This window comes from Diadema antillarum, unplaced genomic scaffold (genome assembly GCF_040938485.1).
Source record: "Diadema antillarum isolate AM-2024a unplaced genomic scaffold, OU_Dant_1.0 scf00000015, whole genome shotgun sequence".
NCBI classification, from domain to species: domain Eukaryota; kingdom Metazoa; phylum Echinodermata; class Echinoidea; order Diadematoida; family Diadematidae; genus Diadema; species Diadema antillarum.
The window spans coordinates 3,926,806-3,950,707 of NW_027270904.1; the positions used below are offsets into that span (position 1 = coordinate 3,926,806).

At 37.7% G+C, this 23,902-nt stretch overlaps 1 protein-coding gene across 2 annotated transcripts; it reads right to left on the reverse strand.

Annotated features, from left to right (window-relative positions):
* Positions 1-873: 873 nt before the first annotated feature.
* On the reverse strand, positions 874-22,555 carry LOC139723944 (uncharacterized). 2 transcript variants are annotated; one of them, XM_071635147.1, is made up of 4 exons: positions 22,057-22,555; positions 5,900-6,417; positions 2,884-3,021; positions 874-1,372 (listed from the first exon to the last, which is right to left on the reverse strand). In XM_071635147.1, the coding sequence occupies exons 1-4, from the start codon at positions 22,073-22,075 to the stop codon at positions 1,181-1,183; spliced, it is 867 nt and encodes a 288-aa protein (XP_071491248.1). In that variant the 5' UTR covers positions 22,076-22,555; the 3' UTR covers positions 874-1,180. The 2 variants fall into 2 exon arrangements, with proteins under 2 accessions (XP_071491248.1, XP_071491256.1); XM_071635155.1 differs by lacking the exon at positions 22,057-22,555 and adding an exon at positions 10,860-11,126.
* Positions 22,556-23,902: the final 1,347 nt, after the last annotated feature.

Consider the following 23,902-nt stretch of genomic DNA (forward strand, 5'->3'; position numbering starts at 1 on the left):
AACTGTTGACATATCTGTTCAATAAGTTTTGCTCATCATTAAACTCCCCCACATATATCCAGGCATTCATGGACGTAAAATCTTGCCAGATAGAAAAAACACCAATAACAACGTAAGCCTCTTTGCTATATAAAACGACAAAAACTCAGCAGTTTTATAGGCCTTTCAAGCCAGTAGAAACTAGTTACAAGTATAGTATGGTAAACGATATTCGTTGAGATGTAAATTGAGGTTCGTTTACTAGTTGCATAGGTAGATTTTGACAGATTGCCAATCAAAGGTCACAAGCACAGGCCTATTCGAGGGAACATTCACAGCAGATCACAATTTGCATCTAATGACAAATAAACTATTACAGTATCTATATATTACAGATACACAGGCTGGGAAACAATCACATACAAAACGGACAAACCTCTTTCTGCTGTAGCAAAGCGCACAGTTTGTGATCATCACAAAATTCTAGTAGAATGTCATATTTTCATGACGCATGTAGGACTACAATCAATCAACAATTCCATTAATGGCATTTCCCATTAATAGCGTAATGTCCGAAATATTTTATAAGATGGACGGTGCACCATTTATTATCTGCGCAGTTTATTTTGAAAGTAGCGCACAATGTTCTGCAGAGTTGCACCAAGTTCAAACAAAAAGTGTATCACAAACACCTTAAGTGTTAGCGTAATGCTTTGCATTAACGCACCAAAACAACGAGACTTTAACTTCCAAGTGTGAACACGGGACGAATCGGTGAGATGTTGTTGCGAGGACATCATAGTCGCCATCTTGGTACTCCAATTTTCCTGGCCTTTAGACGATCAAGTACAATGCGCACGTACGCGTCTTGTTAAAGGTGTCATTGTTATGTTATTCAAGGGCGTGTTTGCATACAAGGGCATCTTGTGGCGACTCAAGACAATTCCGGAGATTCGGGCGTAGCGATTTCTATCCGGGATTCATACATTCTAACAGATATATACAGATTGATGTGGAAGACATTGTATTTGCAATGCGGCCGTGGCATCATTACCGTTCATAACATTTCATCTTCCTTTGGAGAGTAACACACTTCACTTTATAACATCTCTTCTTCACATACAAAGAGCGGAAAGTCCTTAATGTGTGTTTTTCCCTGAAGTCTAATTTTCGGGACTGAGTGTTCCATATGTAGCACTTATCACGTTCCTCTTGGACAGATGTGATCGGCCGCAATGGCTCTAGCTAACGGACACGGGTTGACGAAGAGAAGGAAGATGAAGACGATGATGATAAGTGCACCGCCAATGAGGGCAGCATTCCCCCAGTTTCGCGCCGAAGCCGAGGCTTCCTGTGCTTCTCGATATTCGCCCCTTTCAAACTTCTCCCGCACCTGCAGTCAAAATGGAAGAAGAAATTGAATTTATTTCAAAGCATCATCCGAATAAACGATTTCCTAGTCTGTGAAATCGTCAGTACATCAACTGCCGATTGCGATATTCACTTTACAAATATAGCAACATCATTGTCTGTGAGGCAGGAATTATAACCATGAACTATTTCGTGATGTAATCGAGGCACACTCGACAGGGGTGAATTAAATCAAAACATGATGTGAATCGATTCGGCAGGTCCAAAGTTATTTTCAGTATAAAAAGAAGACTTTTTTTCATACTACTGTATATCTCAATCGGGACCTGCAATGGGTGTCAATTTGTCTCTCAGTTTGGTGATAGGAAGTCAATGTTTGTAAACTGAACTTCCTTCCGTTTTCGAGGAAAGCGTTCAAGTGTCTTTCAGCGACCTTGTATAGAAAAACAAACAAACAGGCAAACAAACAAACAAACGCCACAGTGTCAGGAAGCCACTTATAGAGTATGTTTCCGAGTGCAAGGATGTATCTGTCCGCAATTTACAATACAATACCGTGATTTACGGTGGGATGTAACAATGATAATCAAAGGGGCATTCCAGACGATTTCAATAAAACTGTATAATTCTACATCATGTTGTAGATAAAGTGGCAGGTAGGTAGAGATTTGTGGGATTTATTGTGGTCCTTCAGCATATAAACGAATACTTCGAAAAAAAAAACAACTTAATACATCTAATAAGGATGTATCAGTTCGCAATTTGCAATATTGCGTGACACGGTGGGATGGAACAATGATGATTAAATGGACGTTCAAGACGATCTATATAATTTCACATCATGTTGTATAGGTAAGTTGATGGTGCCACGTATAGAATTATGGAATTGGAATTATGATCCTTGAGTAGATAAATGCACTTCGAAAAACCCAAAACCTAATACGCTTACAAGGATGACGACATAGAGGCTCACATATTCCAGTAATGTAGCAATGTCATTTCAATACAATACCACTTGCTTAATAAGTTCACCTGTGCAGGAAATATAACCATGAACTATTTCGTCATAGTTAACCAAGTTGTAGAGTAAAGTCAGCTGTGCATGTCCTAATTACCATACAATAACTCCGTAGGTATACAGTCATGTATATAGACACAGGGACGCGGTGCTTCATAGGTCCATGCTTCAAGTAAATGTTACTTCTTTTAAAGCAAACTTCACTTTTGGAGAGCGGTATTCGAGGCATCAAAAAAACATTACAGTGACTATACGGAATTGCTATTTTCATTTGAACGCGACCAGAATACCATGGAGCTAGTATATCCCCACGATAGTACTCATGGTATTTGGTCAATACATCAGTTTACTGATGTTTATAAATGCATGCACATTCTTTCCCGGGGGACCTATGGCACAACAAGTTTCACCAACCACCTGTTCTATTCCTATTCAGTGAATTTCGATACTAGCAATCGAATGGCGCTCGTCGTCAACTTTCACAAACAGAGTTCCTATATACGGAACTGTCTCACCTGTTTTGACCTGGTAAAGGACATGACCCCGAAAACAAAGCAGCAAAACATGCCCAGTATGGCGTACCACTGGTACTCATTAGGGAGCGCTGGGGTTCCGTATACGATCTTCGTGTTTGGTGTCTCGTGCTCTTCGTTCTGCAATACAGGATGAAAAATTATGAAACAAAACATGAAGAGTTTTATTGCAACAAGAGCTAAGCGCCATTTTTAAACATTTTAAAGTAAGTCCGTCATCAGATAGAGCAAAATTAAACCTTTCCAGTAATACCTCACTTGTGACATAACAAGGAATATTCTAGAAGCTATGATTAAAGATATCCTGTATTGTCTTAGTATTTTCTTTGTTATACCCCCGCCAAACGAAGTTTGAAGGGGGTATATAGGAATCAGCGGACGGTCGGTCGGGCGGTCGGTCGGGCGGTCGGGCGGTCGGGCGGTCGGTCGGGCGGTCGGTCCGTTGCAAATCTTGCGTCGCGAACTACTTCCTCAGTTTTCAACCGATTCCCATAAAAGTTGTAGATGTGCAAGACGTATTTTTTGACAGTACCCAAAAGTACGTTGCCATGGTAACGGCATATTATGGGCAAAAATGGGTACAAATCTTGCGTCGCGAACTCCTCCCACAGTTTTTGATCAATTTTTATGAAATTAGGTACAGATGTTCATCTGAATATGTTAATGTGCAAGACACATATTTCCGCAGTGGCAAAAAGTGCGTTGCCATGGTAACGGCATGTTATTGGTAAAATATAGGGCAAAATGCTTCATGGCAAAACTGCTTCATCAGTGTTCTTCCAATTCTCATGGAATTCATATTGAATGTTTGTCTTAGGATATAGGTCAGCATGACACATTTCTTGACAGTGACAAAAAGTATGTTGCCATGGTAACAGCTCACATATTATGAGCCAAAATGATGGAAAATTTTGTGTCGCAAACTACTTCCTCAGTTTTTGCCCAATTTCCATGAAACTTGGTACAGATGTGTACCTTTGGTTGTAGATGTGCAAGACGCATTTTTCGACAGTACCCGAAAGTACGTTGCCATGGTAACGGCATATTAATGGCAGAAGATCAAGGAAAGATCTTGCGGATGTAACTACTTCCTCAGTTTTTTGACCAAAGCTTATGAAATGTTGTTTTGACCAAAGCTTATGAAATGTTGTTTGGCGGGGGTATTAACCAGTCGCTGTAGCGACATTTCTAGTTTTAGCAGCTCTAATCACAAATATCCTCACTTCACAAGAATGGAGTTGGCTCGTTTTGCGATAAAACTCTTCGCAAATACAAGAAGTATCATCTCTTAAACGTTCTATTTTCATTCGTCATGATTCATTGTCTGCAGGGGAAAAAATAACATACAAATAATCATTACCGCAATGTGACTTTTCTTATAAACATTACAGAAATAGGATTGTTTTTGAAATGAAACTTTTAATCTTTATCAAGTGAACCACCAGTCTGTTTCTCTAATGTATTCAAATTCTATGCATGCTATCTTCACAAAAGATTGCCTAACAATCGCAAAGCTTGACGGAGGCTTGTCTATCTAGCAAAAACTGAATGGTATACAATTCCTATCTAAGAAACTTAATGGGAGGGGGCAGGTGAATAAGATGGTTCGATACTAGGCAGTATAGGAAAGGAAAAACCCATAGAATTTAATGCATTGATTACCGAAACTGTCTATTCGCAATACTCGTTCTGACAATTGAAGTGAATCATTTAACAATAATGTTCCATCTGGTTACACAGAGAGAAGGAAAAAAACTCAATGCGGCCTTGAAAGATTGTTTGGTTGTTGCTGTTGTTTTTGTGATAGTAGTAAAACACGATCGGAGAGGTGTCAATGTAAAATCGAATCTGAAACATTTTTGATAATAAATGGACCATGATATCGTCCTTTCGCTGTCCATGTATGACCAGATACCAAGGGGAGGCTGTTAACCATACGTCTGATGATAGCCTCTAATATTTTCAGCAAGAACATTACTTTGGTGATAATAGACCGGGTGACATTGCAACCCTCATGTGGTACATTGCGGTTGTACGGAATAATGCTACTGCAGGAAGAACGAGTTTGTACAGCCCGTTTTGTTTTTGCAGAACGTTCACCCTTGCGCGCCTATATAATCTGAGAGAGGAAATTAGATAAAAAGGGAAAAAGCATTCACAACGCACGGGAAATCATGGGAGGAATGTAATACCACTGTGTTGAGACAGTCAATAAAACCCTTCCAGACATAATGCACCACACGTCAGACAGGAAAACCCGGCCACTGAGCAGCTGCGAGATATTTGCGAGTACTAAAATGGAGTTGTTCAAAACATGGCGGATAACTTCTCGTTATTTGTCAGAACGGATTACACTTCCGATATCCTTCAATTCAAGGGCTTTCCCTACGATTCCTGTCTGACTGCATGCAATATAGGGTGATTGAAGTGGCCTGTAACATTCTAATAGTTCGACATGAACTTGCTATAAGACCTCTCCTTTTGTTTGGCTATCAAAGTGAAAAATTGTACGTACACTGGCACAACTAACACATTCCTGTGAGCGGATTCACCTTACGATTTCCATCCTTCAATTCAAGGGCTTGCCTTAAGATTCTTGTCTGATAGTATGCAAATACAGGGTGATTGAGATTGCCTTTAATAGCATTCCAACACGTTAACATGAACCCACTGTTTCAGACCTCTCCTTTTGTTTGGGTATCGAAATGTGAAATTGTACATACACTTGCACAGCAGTCCTGTTTTATGAGAATTACGCAAACTCAATACAGCTTTGAGCAAGATTGACGCAACATCATAAAACTTGCTGACCATGTTTACTCTCATTATAAGTATCATAAATCTACCGATTACAAGACACAGCAAAGCTACATTCCCTATTTTATGAGTGCTTGCATCACACACGTCTTATCAGATGGTAAAGAGTCGATAGAAATCACTCTTCAGTGAGATGCGACGCGAAAGAAAGGAGTGGGTTTCAAAAACAAACTGGTCTTACCTCTACTACCACAATGCTCATATCACGCAAATACGTCCTGCCGTCTGCTCCAACTCGAGTCACCATCGGCTTCATCACGACGGGGTCGTTCGCAGCTGTCGTCGGCGAGGTTGACGAACCTTCGCCACTAAGCTGGTTGTCGTACGATGACGATGTCGTTGCTGCTGCCATCGCTAACGCCGCCTCGCGTTTCGACACAGAGCGCGATGTCGATTTCTTGTAGCGCTTTTCTTTCGTGTAGTGTCCCGGCGGGTCGGGCGGAAAAACTGGAGACTTTGGCGTTGGTGAGGGTGAAATGGGCAAATGCACGGTCTGCGGCTGCAATAAGTACGTAGGCTGGATGGCCGTGTGTGAAATGGTCGCAGGTTGGTCTGATCCGTTTAGTCTCTTTCCAGTCAATTCTTTTTGTAAATCATTGTCAGTTCTTTGCCTGTAAACGCCTTGTAAAGGTATGGAGGGCTCTTGGTCATTCATCCGACCTAATCTCTCCATAGCCTGATCGTACGAAGGAGGCCGACCTGTGGTTAACAAAGTAAAGAAATGGAAGAATACACAAAAATGTACGTAAAATCGGAAGTAATCTATTTTATGATTTCAAACATAATCTTATATATATATATATATATATATATATATATATATAGAGAGAGAGAGAGAGAGAGAGAGAGAGAGTGTGTGTGTGGTGTGTGTGCGTATATATATATATATATATATATATATATATATATATATACTGTAGTTGCTCCTCACTGTTAAAGGGACTGTACAGTAGTGGTTGAGGTGGGGATTCATGTTTTGAACATTCCTAAGTGAGATAATGAGAAACCTCTTATGAAATATGAAAGAACATGTGATTTTAAGAAGGATTCAACGTTTATTTGCCGAAAATTGGTTTTCAAATGGCTGAGATATCCCCAAAAGTGATAATAATAAAAGGCGACATGCCCCATCTTTATTAGGATATCTTTGTTTCACCTTGTTTTTGGATATCTCAGACTTTTCAAAACCGATTTTTATCAAATAAACTTTTAATACCCCTTAGAATTGCATGCTCTTTGACATCTCATAAAGTGGTTTCTGAATATCTCGCAAAACGTTAAAAGCTAAATCCTCACCCCGAGGATATATATATATATATATATTACCTTAATATCATCCTTATCACAATTACAGGTGTATTATTATCATTATTGGAAAGCTCCAACAAACAAAGTGAAATCCTACTTTCCTATAATCAAACTTGATTGAGCAGACTACATGCACCCTCTGTAGACAAAATCTGTTTGAAATGATACACTTGCGAGGAGTGCGATAAGGGTGACCCACACGGCGACAGATAAAACCCTAGGCTCATTTCTCGTTGTTTAATAATATTATGAGTACATGATTAAAGGCAAGAACATCATTTATCTGCAAAGTATCCATAGATACACGTTTCAAAGAGCGCATGTAGTGTAAACTCTACCAATCTGTTGATACTAAAAGTCACGTGATTAAAAGTCACGATCTTTTCTGCCGCCATATCCTTTAAAATTGCTAAATTCTCTAGAAACTTCAAAGATATCATAAATCACCCAGAATGAAATGAGGCGATGAATGCACAGTTTTATAGGCCTAATATGTATGTATAGTCCTATACCTGTGAGGAACACAGATACGTGTACGCATGGGATTCATAATATAGCCAATCTATAGATGCTTTAATTGTTCCATCCAAACCGAACACAAAATATAGCATGCACTTTCTATCATCCACCGTCCGACCTGGAAAATGAAAAGGAGAGAGACTGCACATGCGCCTACCAACCAAAAATCGCGATGTTTCGTAATATTGATGGTTCATGAAACTCGGTAAACTTGGCGATTTTGTGCCAAAAGGGTACATAATTATGCTGGGATCAAGACATCGCGACGTTACCAATGTAAACGCGTCTATACTTACAAAATAAAACGATGCGCTGCTTGGAATATAGACGCAATGTGAAACACGATAATGTCTCGAAACAGCTTACTTGCAGGGACCTACATGTAGGCCTTTATCCCTGAAAGTGCAGTCCCGCACCATATTCAAACTGGCTCAAACAAAATCACACACACTGACTGCTATACGCATCTCATCGATATCAGATCTGAAGTGACGATAAAGTTATGGAATTTTAAGAGCCCTTCTATGAAATAGTGACACAAAAACACATCAATGTGCCAACGAGATGAGATGATGGCATCATAGCCTCACTGAAAGAAAAATCTCACAAAATGATATAATCTTCCCAGCAAATCTTTGATGAGTTACAGTTACCATGGATACCAATCCATGCACGTGGTGACTACCTGGAGGTAAGTGTTGCAGCTGTTAAAGGGAGGTATAGTTTCGGTTCAGAGGGGATTCAGATTTTACCCTTTTTGCGAGATATTGTAATTAGAAACTCCTCATAAAATAATAAAGAGCATACAATACTAAGAGGAATTAAAAGTTTATTTGAGGAAAATCAGTTTTGAAATGGCTGAGATATCACAAAACACACTAAGACAAAGGGGTCATAATAAGAGTTGGGTCGCATGCACCTTTTATTAGGACCTTTTTGATTTGCGATATTATCTCAGACATTTCAAAAGCATGTTTTCATCAAATAAACTTTGAATTCCTCTTAAAATTGTATGCTTTTTTATATTTTAAAAGAGGTTTCTCATTATGTCACAAAAATTGGAAACCTGAACCCCCATCTCAACTATACCATCCCTTATTATGATACCCTTATACCAAAACAAGATTTTATTGACAGGTTTTTGTTGTTTTTTTGTGCGCAGCGAAACAAAAGAGTATTGAGTTCATGATCTTGTAACGTAGCTCCTCGATTTGCATTTTATTACGTGGTTGTAAATGATATCTTATGGAACTCTAACATTTTATTTGAAACTTCGACCGCTCTGATCGTCTGATTCTACTCCATTAACCCCATCTGTGTCACTGAGTCTATAATGTGCACAAAATTCACACAGTCATAATACTTACTATGGACACGAAACGAACGTAACACACAAAGGATTATGGTCAATTCAAAGATGGTGAAAATTTTCACTTGGAAATCCTTGATTCAATTTCGGAATAAAATTTCGGTATTTTGCATTCTTTGTTACTAAAATCAGCAAGATTTTTGTTGCAGTTTGAAACAACAATTTTCAGAGGCCGAGAAGTGAATGTCAATACGAGTTCAAAGGCTTCAACATCACGTGCCATTCTAACACCATTAGATGATTTCTTGGTAGTCATAATACTATAATAGTCAATAAAAATATGCTGTTATAATTATGCATTGCCCGATCGCTCTAGCTGTTGGCCTACATAGCTGTGCAATGCTCTATCTGTACGCAGATAGATTCAGTAAGTAAGGTTTGCATGTCTATCGAGTGATCCAAACTTTTTTCCATCGCCCATAAATTGTGCGTAGACGTGAGTGTTTCCTGTATCCTATCCGTCGTGGAGCCCATTGCGTATCCAAGTCCCCATCAAGGGTTGCAGCACCTTGGGGATGGGGGAGCTCTCCCCCCCCCCCCCCCCCTCCCCCATTTTTTCGGCTCTTGGGGAAAACTGGGAAAATTTTTGAGAAAAAAAAAATTATCACAAAAGTCATGATTCCCGAGTCGGCCGGAGATTTGTCCTATCAGAAGGGTGGGGTGGATTGGGGGGCGGGGAGGAGGTGGGTTCATTGTTCATTGACCCTTGAACTCTAATTGGCCCACATGCCCCACCCCCACCCCGCACCAAAACACACACACACGCACGCACCCTAAAAACGTCCCGCGTCCCCTGATCACGGTTTGAGATTTTTCCCTCCGAGGAAATAATTAATTAGCAGTGATTTAGTAGTGTTTAGTATCAATTTAGAAATGACAACAAAGGTGTACGAGACAGGGCGACATCACTGCAACGAATAGAAACTAGGCTTTGAGTTTCTTTAACCCTGTACTTCTTGCACTATAGTACAGTGCACTATCCATAAACGGTTTTCGTAACATTATATTCAAATGTATAATGCATACCTTTTTGACAAAGGTTGTTCGTGACAACCTGAAAGCTTATCCGAGGCTTGTCCGACATAGCAACAAATAGTATTTTTTTCAAACTGAATTCCAGCAATTGAATTTCATTTACGTAGAGCAGGTTAATGGAATAGCTCGTCTCCATTATGTTCCTGGGAATGAAACATCCATACATTATTGGCGACTGGACTCCCTTTCATCCCCAGCATACAGTATATTTGTAAGACATCGCGGTATATGTTGTTGCGTTGCCACAGGAGTAGCAGTGCTATCGAAAAGATTACATCTACACAAAACAGCTGCATGATGACTACATTCGAAACACCACAAGTGCTCTCCATATCATGTCTGCGATTTCGACACTGCGCTATAGATTTCGACACAAGTGTTTCCAGAGCTTCACTCATGCTAAACAGTCTGGCTTCCATGAGAATCCAAGACGTTTATCATTCTGGGCGACCACCGACACTCGAAACTAGTCATTGATAAACGCACACTCCAGGTGACTCTATTCGTGTCTTGTCATTGCTATATGTTTCCCTATTCACCGGGAGCACCCATCTCCCATAACGTTCAATCACATCAATCTTTCAACCCATCCTAAAATCCAGTATTCCAAGACAGTATAATGGTACACAAAATCTCAACAGATGAGATACGATGCCTTATTATAGTAATTACATTTCACCTAAAAGAAAACTAGCATGATACTAGAGTACATTGTGTTCATAAATATCCTGAACGTTACCTGAGGATAAGTATTATCGCAATACATGAGCTGGTGAATACAACATGAGCATTACAAGCTTCCTCGCGGCAACATAGTTTCGCCCGTTCAGCCCTGGTGCAGCAGTGCAGTGGTAGTGTACGTACTGATAGGAAGAGAGTTTATACAATTACAATATCATGTACGTCTTACCTGCACCTCCAAAGCAACCAAGCGCTCCATTCTGAGTAGGCGATTCGTTAGCTCAAGTTCAGAAATATTTTCCGCTCCACTTCAGGTGTTATTGTCGCTTTTCAATCTTTTTCCACAAGCAAACAACGGGTAAACACGTACTTCACTATTCCCAACAGTCGAACTATCTTGTTTCTGCGGTCTTACACAAGGTCATGATGGTTTAGGCGGCTTTGCAGAGGCACAGAATATTAGTCATTTCGGCATAAAAGCGGGCGAACAATACCATCGTGATTGAGTGGTACAATTGTAGTCTGCCTGGCTCAGCGCCGCTGTATTATCAGTAGCCTGCTACAGTAACTCCAACAAGTTCAGGCCTAGTGAATAGTCTTTCATCAAAGCTCGCACTATGCGTCTCACATCTTCCGCAGTTCGCGCTATAACAGCGCTTCAGAAAAAAAAAAATCCAGAATACATAGCCGTTTCATCACAATTTCATAATGTTGACTCTATAAACATTGCCAGCTGATGACATCTAATTTGCATGTAGTGGCTGCAACACATGCGCAGAGAGCATGCGTAAATCATCGTGTATATCTTTTTGCAGTCATAATAGAATACGAAAGAACGAAATACAACAATCAATGACAGCCCGTGGGATATAAGGTCATTATGAATTTGTTATGATTTGGTTTAGGGGTTTTCACAGGGTGAGTCAACCACGAAGCATTAAAGGGATTGTACAGTTTTGGTTGAGATCTACTGAATTTCAGGGTTCTAAATTTTTTTTGTGAGATAATGAGAAACCTCTTATGAAATACGAAAGAGCATGTAATTCTATGAGGAATTCAACGTTTATTTGACGAAAATTGGTTCTGAAATGGCTGAGATATCCAAAAAAGAGCGATTCTTATAAAGTGTGGGACCCACACTTTATTACGATCGCTTTGTTTTACTTTGGTTTTTTTTGGATGTTGCAGTCATTCCAAACCCGATTTTCATCAAATAAACTTTGAGTTCCTCTTAAAATGGTATGCTCTGTACTATGTCATAAGTGTCTTCTTGGTATCTCTCAAAAAGTTAAAAGCCCAATTCTCATCTTCACCAATACTGTATCATCCCTTTAAGGTCATTATGAATTTGTTATGATTTGGTTTGGGGGTTTTCACAGAGTGAGTCAACCCGGAAGAATTAAAGTAATGAGACCCGGAAACTCAGCAAGACGATATAGACACGTTACGTTCGAAAAATCGACAGTCATGCATAACAATGGGAAGAACGCCAGCGAGACGAATCAGGGCCTACAATGATAATGTACAGACAGGATTTGCGGATATTAGGCAACATAAGTTATGGAGCACGACAAATTAGGGGAGGGGAGGAGAAGAAGGGGAAGTATTATTAAAGTCTTATGGCAGATTAACATGAGTCGTGCATACAACACTCGGATGGGGCGGGGCGATCGCAACCAGCTGTTCGGATTTAAAGGGAAAATCACCCAAATTAAGTACGTCGACCCAGTGATTAACAGAGCATCGTTGTAAGTTTGAGGTAAATTGGGCAATCCGTTCAAAAGTGTTTTTTTTTTTAAGTTTTGGTTAAATCCATGTACCGTTGTGCTAGCTCTACTATAGATATGAAGACTACAACAATTTGTAGTATAACATTTCCATATTTTGTTTAAAATATCATATCAGAGTGAAATAGCATTTGGTTCACTTTCTTAATAATATAATACAGAAAGCAATATTACCCATAACATGATATAATAATTAGTCAGTATTATACATATAACATCATACATTTTGTAGTCAGTAGTAAATACACGTAGTCAGTATAACAAGTGAAAGAAATTTGCACTTTTTTAAGGACATTTCCTGGAACTCTCCATATACTAGGTGCAACAAAAAACATGTCCCACTTTTGATCCTTGATAGTTCAAAAACTATATCAGATAACACAGGCATTGATATGAGTAAAAGCTGAATAGTGTACAATTTTGTTGGAGGCAATTTCAAAATGAAAGCATAATTCAGTTTCATTATTCAAAATTTAACATTGATTTTCAATTAGGTTTCAGAATTTGCTCTAATTTCAACCCTCAGTACAAAACTTTAACTTTGCACAGGAGTTATTGGTGTGTATGGGAGTGTGTAGTTGGCACCCAGATAATGGTCCTGGACAATGGCCAAGATTTGAATGCTCTATACTATTTATTCATGAGGAATTCCACTATCACAGTTTTAGTCTTTACTCATCCTGAAATGTAGTGTATGTAAGCACATGAAAACATGTGCTTACTTTTTTCATGTGCATGCATTTCACCCTTTGCCATGAATTCAGACTAGTATAGCAGTGCCCAGGGCAATGCAACATGAACAATTCATGTGCCTTGGAGCAGAGCTCTGAACAGGTGGATCCATGTCCATTGTTCAGGGTCACTGTAAGCACACACTCATATACACATCATTAGTTCCTGTGTAAAGCTAAAGTTTTGTACAGAGGGTTAAAATTTGACCAAAATCTGGAACCTAACTTTGAAATTAATCATGGATTTAATGAAACTGATTCATGCTTTCATATTCAAGTCACCTCCAACTAAATTGTACACTATTCAGCTATTACTCATATCAATGACAGTTTTATCTGATACATAGTTTTCGAACTGTCAAGGATCAAAAGTGCGAAATGGTTTGGGTTTTTTTTTGTGTAACACCTAGTATTTTCTTTATATCGTTGTCCTATACCGTGACATCAGGAAATGTTGTATAATAATCTAATACTCATCTTGCCATGACGACACATGGATTTTGCCAAAACTTATAATAAAAAAATCATGATTTTTGAATTGACATGGTCCAATTTTTCTCAAACTTCACTGAAAATATAGGCATTACTAATTTTCTACATGTATTGAATCCACACATACCATATTCAAGGCAGATTTTACTAATTGTCTAATTGTCTTTAGTACATCTAAAAGAACACATTTCAGACACATTCAAATGGGCACCAATGGGAGAGTTGTGCGGTGATAACGTAAGCACCTTGTCTCATTTCTTATCACATTGTGACCGTTACGCTTTCGCCAAATCATACGCAATTTCTCATTTCAGATCCAGTTCAACTGAAACTTCAACCATGCCAGCCATCAGTGATGAGTAGATTTTACTCTTCTCTCTCTCTCTCTCTCTCTCTCTCTCTCTCTCTCTCTTTCAGTCAATTGGAACATGGAGAGCTGTTTCCCTTTAAGCCATATTAAAAGGATGGTGTAACTCTGGTTGAGATAGGAGATTCAGGTTTTACGTTTTTGTGAGATGATTAGAAACCACGTATATGAAGTTTTAAAGAGCATACAATTCTAAGAGGAATTCAAAGTTTATTTGAAGAAAATTGGTATTAGAATGGCTGAGATATAAAAAAAAAAGTGCAACAAAGGTATCGTAATAAAAGGTGGGTCCCACCATTTATTATACGATTGCTTTTTGTATGGGATATCTCAGCCATTTCAAAACCAATTTTCATCAAATAAACGCTAAATTCCTCTGAGAATTGTATACACTCTTTCATGTTTCATACAATAAGAGGTACTCATTATCTCACAAAAAAAAAGTTGGAAAACTAAAACAATCCATCTCAACCAAAACTATACGATCCCTTTAAAACTAGCATCACAATGTTGGGAAGGAGAGGAACGGGATTAAAGTATACAGCGTGAGACGGCGGGAAACAGGAAGGGGTAAGCTAAGATCAACGATCAAAACAAATACAGTGTTCAGCGTCTACACCCGCCAGAAATTCGATATATGCAGCCGAAATTCACTGAACAATTCCTGTATTTACAAATCGTACGAAGTATCCTGAAATCAAATCCAACTTCTTCTAACGTTTGCTCCAGAACAAATGATTTAAAGAACTTGTGAATCATCGCCACTCGGTGCTTCTCCCTGAAGCCTCGCTCCCCTCAACTCCTACCCCTCCCCCCTCCCCCCTCCCCCCCCAAAAAAAAAAAATATATATATATATATATACACAAACAAAAACAAACAAACAAACACAATAAAATGACATAACAGATCAAAACAAAACAAAAAAATCTATAAATTTGGCTTGGTTATTGCCGCTTCTTTCCAAATTTCCCGGTCAAATTATTTTGAAGAGGTCTGACGCCTATAAAACAATTGGATCTCTTCGGACCCTTCGGCGTTGTCCCAAGTGATGCTGTACTGGATTTAGGAAATTAAGTAATGTCAGATATAATATAGCTTATAAAATAGAAGATTAATTAAATGAGTTATGGAATGAATAGATCATTTGACAGTAGTGCTTGTCAAGAATTGAATGGGTTTACATTGTTTTCTTTATACAAATAAAAAAAAAAACTTTTTATCTCATTTCATATCAATCTATCTTCGTAATTCTCAAGAAAATATTATACAAAAAGTACAATCATACATTACAAGAATTACAAAAGTTAAAATTAGGTGAAACCTTTACCTGTATAAACAACTGTGTCGATTTAGAAAAAAAAACTAAACATAATGATCTGCAGAGTAGTAGTTACATAGGACTATATTCTTATTAAGCAGGAGAAATACCCAAAATATAATGAGGACTCAGTGAATGCATAAATAATTATTAGTAGAAAACAATAAATAGTGAAGTTTGAGGTAATTGGGACAATTTGTTCTGTTCAAAAGATTTTTTCATTCATTTGCAATTCGTGATGTCACAATATAGTGGGATGATATAAAAATATCCTATGCAAAAGAAAATATCATATTGTCATTTTTTTTTCAAGCATATAGTGCAAGAACACTCACCGAACCTCTTCAGATGGCTGTGGGAGGGATGTGTACGTTTCAAGATGAAAATGACATTTTGCAGAATTCTTTTTATTTATTCATATCGTTGCACTCTCTATAACACGAATTATTGCATTACCAAGTGATGACAGAACATGGATGTAATCAAACTTTATAAATTCATAACTTTTGAATGGATTGTCCAATTATCCTCTTCTAAATTCATCGATTTTATGTTCAAGCAAGATTGATACATTCACTGACTCCACACTCATATTTGAAATAAATTCCTCTTAAACGGACCTTAATTGAAATTAGTCATGGCAACAACAACAACAAAAAGAAAAGAAAATCAGTCTCATCTGATCTGACATTCCCTGACGAAGCAAAAACGATGTAAAAGGAATGTTGATAACATTAATGTGGATATATTCATGTATTGTTAAATATGATAAAGATGCTATTGCTATATACAATATACAAACTCTTGACGCTCAAGTGACTTTTACGAGGACAATCCTTCCTTCCTTCCTTCTTCTTCTTCTCCTTCTTTCTTTCTCTCTTTCCCTCTCTCTCTCTCTCTCCCTCTCTTTGCACTCTCTCTCTCTCTTGCCGAAAGTTATGTACATAGTGCTAAGTAGCACGGCATGAAAATATGTATCATAAAATTTGGATTTCTTCATAGTAGAACGTAATCATAGAAAGGTTTACTGATGTGCTTCATTTAGGGGTGTAGGTTTGAGTCTCGTACTAAACTGAAGAAAAAAAAAGAAAGCGTCCTCGCATAAGTTACTCGCACCTTAGCCGGTGATAGGACATTTACTGTGTCTGCTTCAAAACACTGGAACAATTTACCACTTACCGTAAGACAGTCTATATCAGTCAGTGTTTTCAAAAAAGCCTTGAAAACACATCTTTTTAATAGCAACAAGTTCGTAGCTGTAACATTTAATCCAATTACATAATAGTCGTACATGCTTTGAATTGATTGTAAGCGCTTTGGGCCTTGTGGGGAAAAGCGCATTATAGTAATAATGATAATAATAATAAGTTAAGAAAGTTTAGCGCTCAAACATGATCTACAACAGAGAAAATTAATCGGTCAAAATTTGAGCAACATCACTTAAACAGTCAACTAAGGAGGTAAGACATCCTAATATACATTTTTATAGGCCAAGGTTCAATTGATTGTCAAGTCACCATCACGGTAAACCTAATATCATTTGTTCATGAATCATTTTACTCATTCATATCTTCTTGTGAGAAAAAATATTTTAACGACTCTGTCAGACTTTTTTGAAGATCACATAAACGTCCTCTATACGTGCAAAATATGTTCTTCTTTCTATTCAAGCTATAAGAACAATTCAAAGACAGATAACGGACATGCACGTACTGGTAGGTGATGTTATAATTATTTGATCGAAATTACTTTTTTAAATTTTTAGGGAAATATCTTGTTTAAATACACATTAAATCGTCAATAACTTTTTTTTTCGAGATTCTTCAGAATTTCAAACTGTTACTTTCACTGTTCGGTGTTCACCCCGCTACTCCGATTGAGGCCCTACACATTTCGTATTTTGTCGATTAGTATGGTATTTGTTTGTTTGTTGTTGTTGTTTGAATGAATACAAAACTCAAGCTAACATACACGGAAGTGTCAACTACGGCTGGAAGCTTACATCCAGCAGCCGTGATTGTTATTGTATAACAGGTGGAGTTTCTGGGAACCAGTTTGTTATGATTTACAGAATAACAAACAATGTCTTTGACAGAAATGATTTCTGAAAAAAAAAAACTTTGTTCAAAATTCATATATATTTTACTCTTAGCATCAGGAACACGTAACGCGTTATTCTTATCGGGTATGAAGGGAACCATTTGCTAATAGACCGGTTTGTGGTTGATGTTAATTTTGATAATAACTCAAACAAAAAGTAATCAATTCCATGGCAACGGCTAAACTCAACTTGGAGTTCACAAAATGTTAATATCGTATCGTATCGTATCGCATTTTATATCATTATCAGCGTATTATCATCATATGATATCATACACTGCAAAAAGTCCGGTGTTAAATAGTGAACACCGAGCTGGTGTTAAATTTTCGGTGCTCATTTATGGTGTTAAATTAACACCTACGGGTGTCATTTTCAAATTTTAAACTGTTTTTTGAAGAGTTTGTTAGTAACTGCACTTCTTGTTGATTTTTAATTTAAACAAGACGATCAAGAATTTTACATTAAAATACTAGATTTTTGAAAAAATGTGAAAATAAATTTACACCAAAGTAACACCAGCTGGTGTGGTCCCTTATTGAAGCTGGACGGGTGTTAAACCATTGATATTAACACCAGCAAATATCAAATCAACACCATGTGGTGTCATTTTTGAATTAACACCAGTACAGTGTCAAAATAACACCAGGTACAGTGTCAAATTAACACCACGAAGTGTCAGGTGAACACTTTTCAACACCATCACAGTGCATTTTTAACACCTGTGGGTGTGGTCCTTTATTGAAGTTTGATCGGTGTTAGATTTAACACCCGTGGTGTTAAATCTAACACCGATGTTTTTACAGTGTAGATAACCTTCTAATCTAGATGTGTGTATAATATAATATAAGAATATATAATTATATCTGACATTGTATATCATATATCATAATTATATCATGTAATTACATCATTTATATATGTATATTCTTCTCATGCATGAGAATGACGTTGTAGTTCATGGTTACAAATGTTTCTTTAAATATGCTATATTGTCCTAAATGTCTTTTAATGTCCTGAGCGCAGTGAAGTCATCTTTGGTGTATGCTGTATTGCCAAGAGGTATCTTTGTTCTAGGCCCATGGTATCACACACCTCCTTGATTATTGTAAAGAAAATTTCAGTTCCCCAGTCGTGATAATATCTTATTATGTCGTATAACAGGACCGGGAGCTGCCGTTGAGCTTGCAATCATTCACCTTTCACAACTCGTCGGATTTGTCTCGACAGCGAACGCCACCTCTTGACCCGACCCTGACTCGCCTCATTGTTGTTGTTGTTGTTCATTTTCCATCTGTGAAGATGGCTGGATAGCCCATATTCAGCTACACTAAGCTGGTCTTCCATGGGGTCCAGTTGGTTGTGGGGTGGGACCACTTCACCGGGTTAGACACCCTGCTCTTTGCGATGAATAAATGAAGCGGGATCTTTTACGTGCATGAGCTGTCGTGACTCTCTCATACACGGGACCTCCATTTTATGTCCTATCCGAGGGATAGGACATAAAATTAACGTTTAAAGCCCTTAATAAGGTGTGAACTATACTAGCAAATATACCGGTATTATACACAGTAAAAAAAAAAAAAAATATGCGACCGAATCGGATCGACTTGAGTTATCAAGCCATGAGTACATGGATCAGTTAATGTACTTGTAGTACATTAGAACAGCTGTCATGATAGGCCAAAAAGGATATAACTAAAAAATATTTCACATTAAATAGCAGAACATGTCTTAGCTACTGCTACAAAAAAGTATATTTATTATGCCTATGCACTGTATACATTAGTTGATAACATGCTTAAAGACTACTAACTATGCAAACAACAATTATGTATGAAGATTAGGGAGAGAAAGAAATAGTGTAACCCAAAGTTTGAAGTTCTATGATGCGAATATAATTATTAATCTCAAGTAAAAAGTTATGAGTCAATATTTTTACAAACATTTTACGTTCCAGCGAACGAATCACCTATTTTATACCTCTATATACCCACCAACCCCCCCCCCCTTGGTATACAGACGACGTTGGACATGCTATTATAATCACATCATCAGCTCTAAACATTATCTGCAATATATTTTATAGCTGTATACCACTGTATAATACAATGTGTCCCCTATTCTCGCACCTTTCCGTCGATGCTGACTGCGATTTGTTGTTGCTGTTTTCGACGATGGGGGCACATTTGGTAACTTTGGAATCAAGAAACTCCAACTGCTTCTCCTAACAACACGGTATAGAGTTTGCTTCGTACTATCACTACCCTGAATCATCTAGCACTCGTAACATAAAACATGTAAAATGTTGTGCCGTAATGTACCAAACAGTCGAAAAGGGTGACATTTAACGCGGGAATGTAAACGATCTCGAGTGTATACTGTAAACATTGAGCATACGACCAAGTCGTTGGTGGCTATACGTGAAACAGTGTTGTGAATCATACCCATATGATGGAGCCATGGTTTACCCTTGCACCCTAGGAACTGAAGGCACAGCATTTACGACCGGGGGCGGGGGTCTAACAAGAATGCTAACAGCGTGTTGTAAAAATAGTCGTTTACATTTTTGCGCAAGCCCTCTGCGTATCAATCAGCGTTACAAAGCAAATGAATACAGCAATGCATGCATTCGTTTTCTTTTGTCATATTGAGATTATATTAAGATGATTTCTTCAACTGAGATTGTCTATTTCCCCCAGGTGGTGTTCCTCGAAATTGCATTGAGTATTACGAAAAAAAAAAATAGATTACAATGAAGACGCGAAAGTCGGTGATAATCATTATAATGATAAACTATAGTCATGTAACAGGGAAGTTACAAAGCAAAAATTTATCTCCTACGCATACTTGATGCCGGTGCAAACTGCGATGTTACACAATAATTATTGTATACACAGTAAGTCCCATATAGAAAATGAACAAACTCGTGTGTCGCAAGATCTCAGCACGGGAATGATGATTAAAAAGTTACTTAGCCATTTTAAAAAAGTCATACTGCCATATATATTAACACAGAAAAAGTTAATTGCTTCTAAAAACTGACATTAACGTCCACTGTCGTAATGTCATCGAAGAGTATATAAGCCTAAATGTCTGTAGACTTACTGTATCTAGACCGAGCGGCAACATCCTGTAATACAATGATCGACCTGCCTTGATGGCACTATAGTAACTGCAACTTTATAAAACCTGAAAGCATCCAGGGAAATAGAGGAAGGGTCTGTAGTCTCCAATAAAATGAAGATTATAAAGCCAATATTTCATTTACTATGCAATCATTACATAAATCGTTATTTCAGGAAATTATCGTACATAAAACAGTGGCGGATCCAGAGGGGGGCGCAACCGGCGCACGCCCCCTTTATTTTTCGTTAAAAACAAAAGAAATAAAAAGAAAAAAATGAAATGAAACCCAGAAGTGGCACCAGAAATATTAGTCACGCCCCCCCCCCTTTTGAGAATTCCTGGATCCGCCCCTGTAAAATCACGTCTATAACATACATGTATAGGCCTACACTGTACCTGATGTCGATGAGAAATACTTTGAAAATCTATTTTGATAATATCATCACTTCAGAAATTCACACTGTAAATAATTATCTATACACACACGTTATATATATTATGTATATATATATATATATATATATATATATATATATATATATATATTTGTATTATACATATGTATATTATACAAGAAAGATTCAATGTCTTTTGCGCTTAAAGTAGGATACCCTGTATACCCAATTATTTCACATTTTCACCAAATCGAATTTTCTTATTCATTTGCCTTTTTCTTTTCTTTTCCTTTCTTTTTTGATTGGGGGCGTCAGATGTCCTTTAATAAAGATACTACTAGTAGACAATGGTTATACCAATCCGGTTGGCCCCTACTAAGGGGTGTTGGACAGTACATACGAAGAAGAAGAAGAAACATTGAACGGGTTTCTGAATCTACATTAGTCCCCCCTAAATTTAAACGATTGCATGTCCAACCTCTAATGTGGTGTATTTTGTGCACGAATTCCCCCCTCATCTACCACATATGGTCTGATTAGTTTTAAACGGGCTTGTGCATGACATAATTTCTCAAGAATCTTTCCACTTTATTGACAGGTGTGAAACCTGTTATACCGTAATACGGATAGAGCTGGGGTTGGGTTTGGGATTCAAGCTACAGTAGGGGGTACGTCTGGAACTCTTGCCTATGTTGTTCATGAGTAATTAGTTGCAGTCTGACTATTTCATTACTATTGACACATTTGGAATTACATGTATTTATAAGCTTCCTCTGCACTGGATCTTTAATTAACCGTCCACCCTGAGGTGGTGGTAAGATGACGTTGGAAGAGGGGAGAACAACCCGTTGTGTTAAAACGTTCCACCAAGCCCAACTATAAAATGATGATGATGATGATGATGATGATAATAATAATAATAATGAAAATAAAATAATAATAATAATAATAATAATAATAATAATAATAATCATAATAATAGTAATAACAATAATAAATAATAATAATAATAATAGAATAATACAAGTAATAATAATAAGTATTAATATTACTTCATTTTCCCAGGGCAAGGAAGTACCAGGCGAGCTCCTTGATCTTCCGTACCTACCTTTTCTAGACAACGCCATGTTAGCTTTTATTGATGGGTGCTTCTCTGCAAACCGAGGACGAGGTTATATTGATACTTGTACCACCATCACGACCAGTCTGATAACGCAGTTTTGGGATGTGCACCCTCCGTCGTTCATCATGTACACACCGCACGGTAGGCCCACCATTTGGCATGGGGTTACTGCCATGCATTTGGCATGGTGGCAAACGCCCGCTCCCCTGTTCGCCCAGTTGTCAGTGGTGCCGTGACAAGCTACACAATCCGATTGAATGTTTTCGTATTAATGGAGTCGTAATTCTCCACATCAGGTTGTCACAGCAACATTCAGAAGGCCCCACGATGTTATTAGACGTTGTATACTCGCTACTACTTCGGTATACTTTCCTTACTCTGCGGTGTTCCGTTGCTTACCAGACAGTGATGGTCAAAATACGCCGCTCCTTCCTTTACTGATGGAGCTGGAAGAGCGAGCTCATTTCAGGCGCCGTGTCACTGGGGAGGTGACTGACGCTGTGCACATAAAGCCAGCACCGTATGATCAGTCAAACAAATGAAAAATAATAATGTGACAGTTCAACAGGTCAATGACATACCCAGTTTGCACGTGATCCATTACCGGCGTAATAACTGGTGTCCAACTATGTTTACTGCTAGTGACTCAGTCAGTATAGCCGCTGCATAGAACGACGTGTACAAACCCGTCGCGTAGTAAACGTTGAACAGGGTCACCAATTGACCTTGCACAAAAGAAAATTTCCACAGATGCTGCCAGACGTTTTATTGTCCCTTTTCGTGTAACAAACCTCGTCTTATTGTGTATTGTGCATCGCACTATGTGTGAGTGTGTGTGTATGTGTGCGGCGCTACCCTGGTCACACCTGGGTAGTGCCAAAAGAATGCGGCATGAGAGACCACGCCCACTGGAGGTAAAAACTCGGTGGTTGTACATTTTGTTTTTGTCCCGTCTTCTTCTTCTCCTTCTTTTTCTTCTTTTTTTTTCTTCTTCTTTTTCTTTTTGTTCCTTTTCTTCTTCTTCTTCTTCTTCTTCTTCTTCTTCTTCTTCTCCTTCAGCTTCTTCTTCTTGTAAAGTACAGTCCAACTTCTGGTGTATAAGGTACTTTTTGGCTTGTAAGTGTCGTGCATAAATGGTGCATTCAAACAAAATAAAAAGAATATACGGAATACTCTATGTCCAGTGCTCCCTTGTCTCTTAATCTATGTAGGCGTTGTGTAAACAAGTAACGATCACTTTTTTGTAGACACACATACACATATTATAATATTTGTAGGTGTATATCTATGTATATGATTATATGGTAAATAATCTCACATACATTAACTGTATACAATATCGAATATGATATGATATAATATAATAATTATGATATAATATGATATGATAAAATATAATATGATATGATATAATATAATATAATACAATATAATATAATATAATATAATATAATATAATATAATATAATATGATATGATATAATATAATATAATATAATATAATACAATATGATATAATATAATATAATATCAGGAAATGAGAGAGAGAGAGAGAGATACACTTAACGACTTTCATTCACAAGAATGTAGCCTTGATGTCTTCTTCGTATAATTATACAGTGCGTTGACTACAGTGAGTTTATGGGGATTATAGTACAATTGCACAATAGAATAAGAGCTCGGCATTTTTCTCGTTAATTCACACGCACCTTACACATACCATTACAAGGTACTTTTTCAAAATGGTGTAACCATGGTAACGCATCAATTAAGATATCGCAAACACTACTCTTAACATCGTTTGTTGAGCTGAAATCGCTGTATGTGATAT

What these genes read in the sequence shown, in the direction of transcription:
- LOC139723944 (XM_071635147.1), bottom strand. An exon ending in TGAGCATTGTGGTAGTAGAG is followed by an intron (nt 3,022 to 5,899) that starts GTAAGACCAGTT and finishes CCTGTATTGCAG; the next exon opens with AACGAAGAGCACGAGACACC. An exon ending in CCTTTACCAGGTCAAAACAG is followed by an intron (nt 1,373 to 2,883) that starts GTGAGACAGTTC and finishes TTTTGACTGCAG; the next exon opens with GTGCGGGAGAAGTTTGAAAG.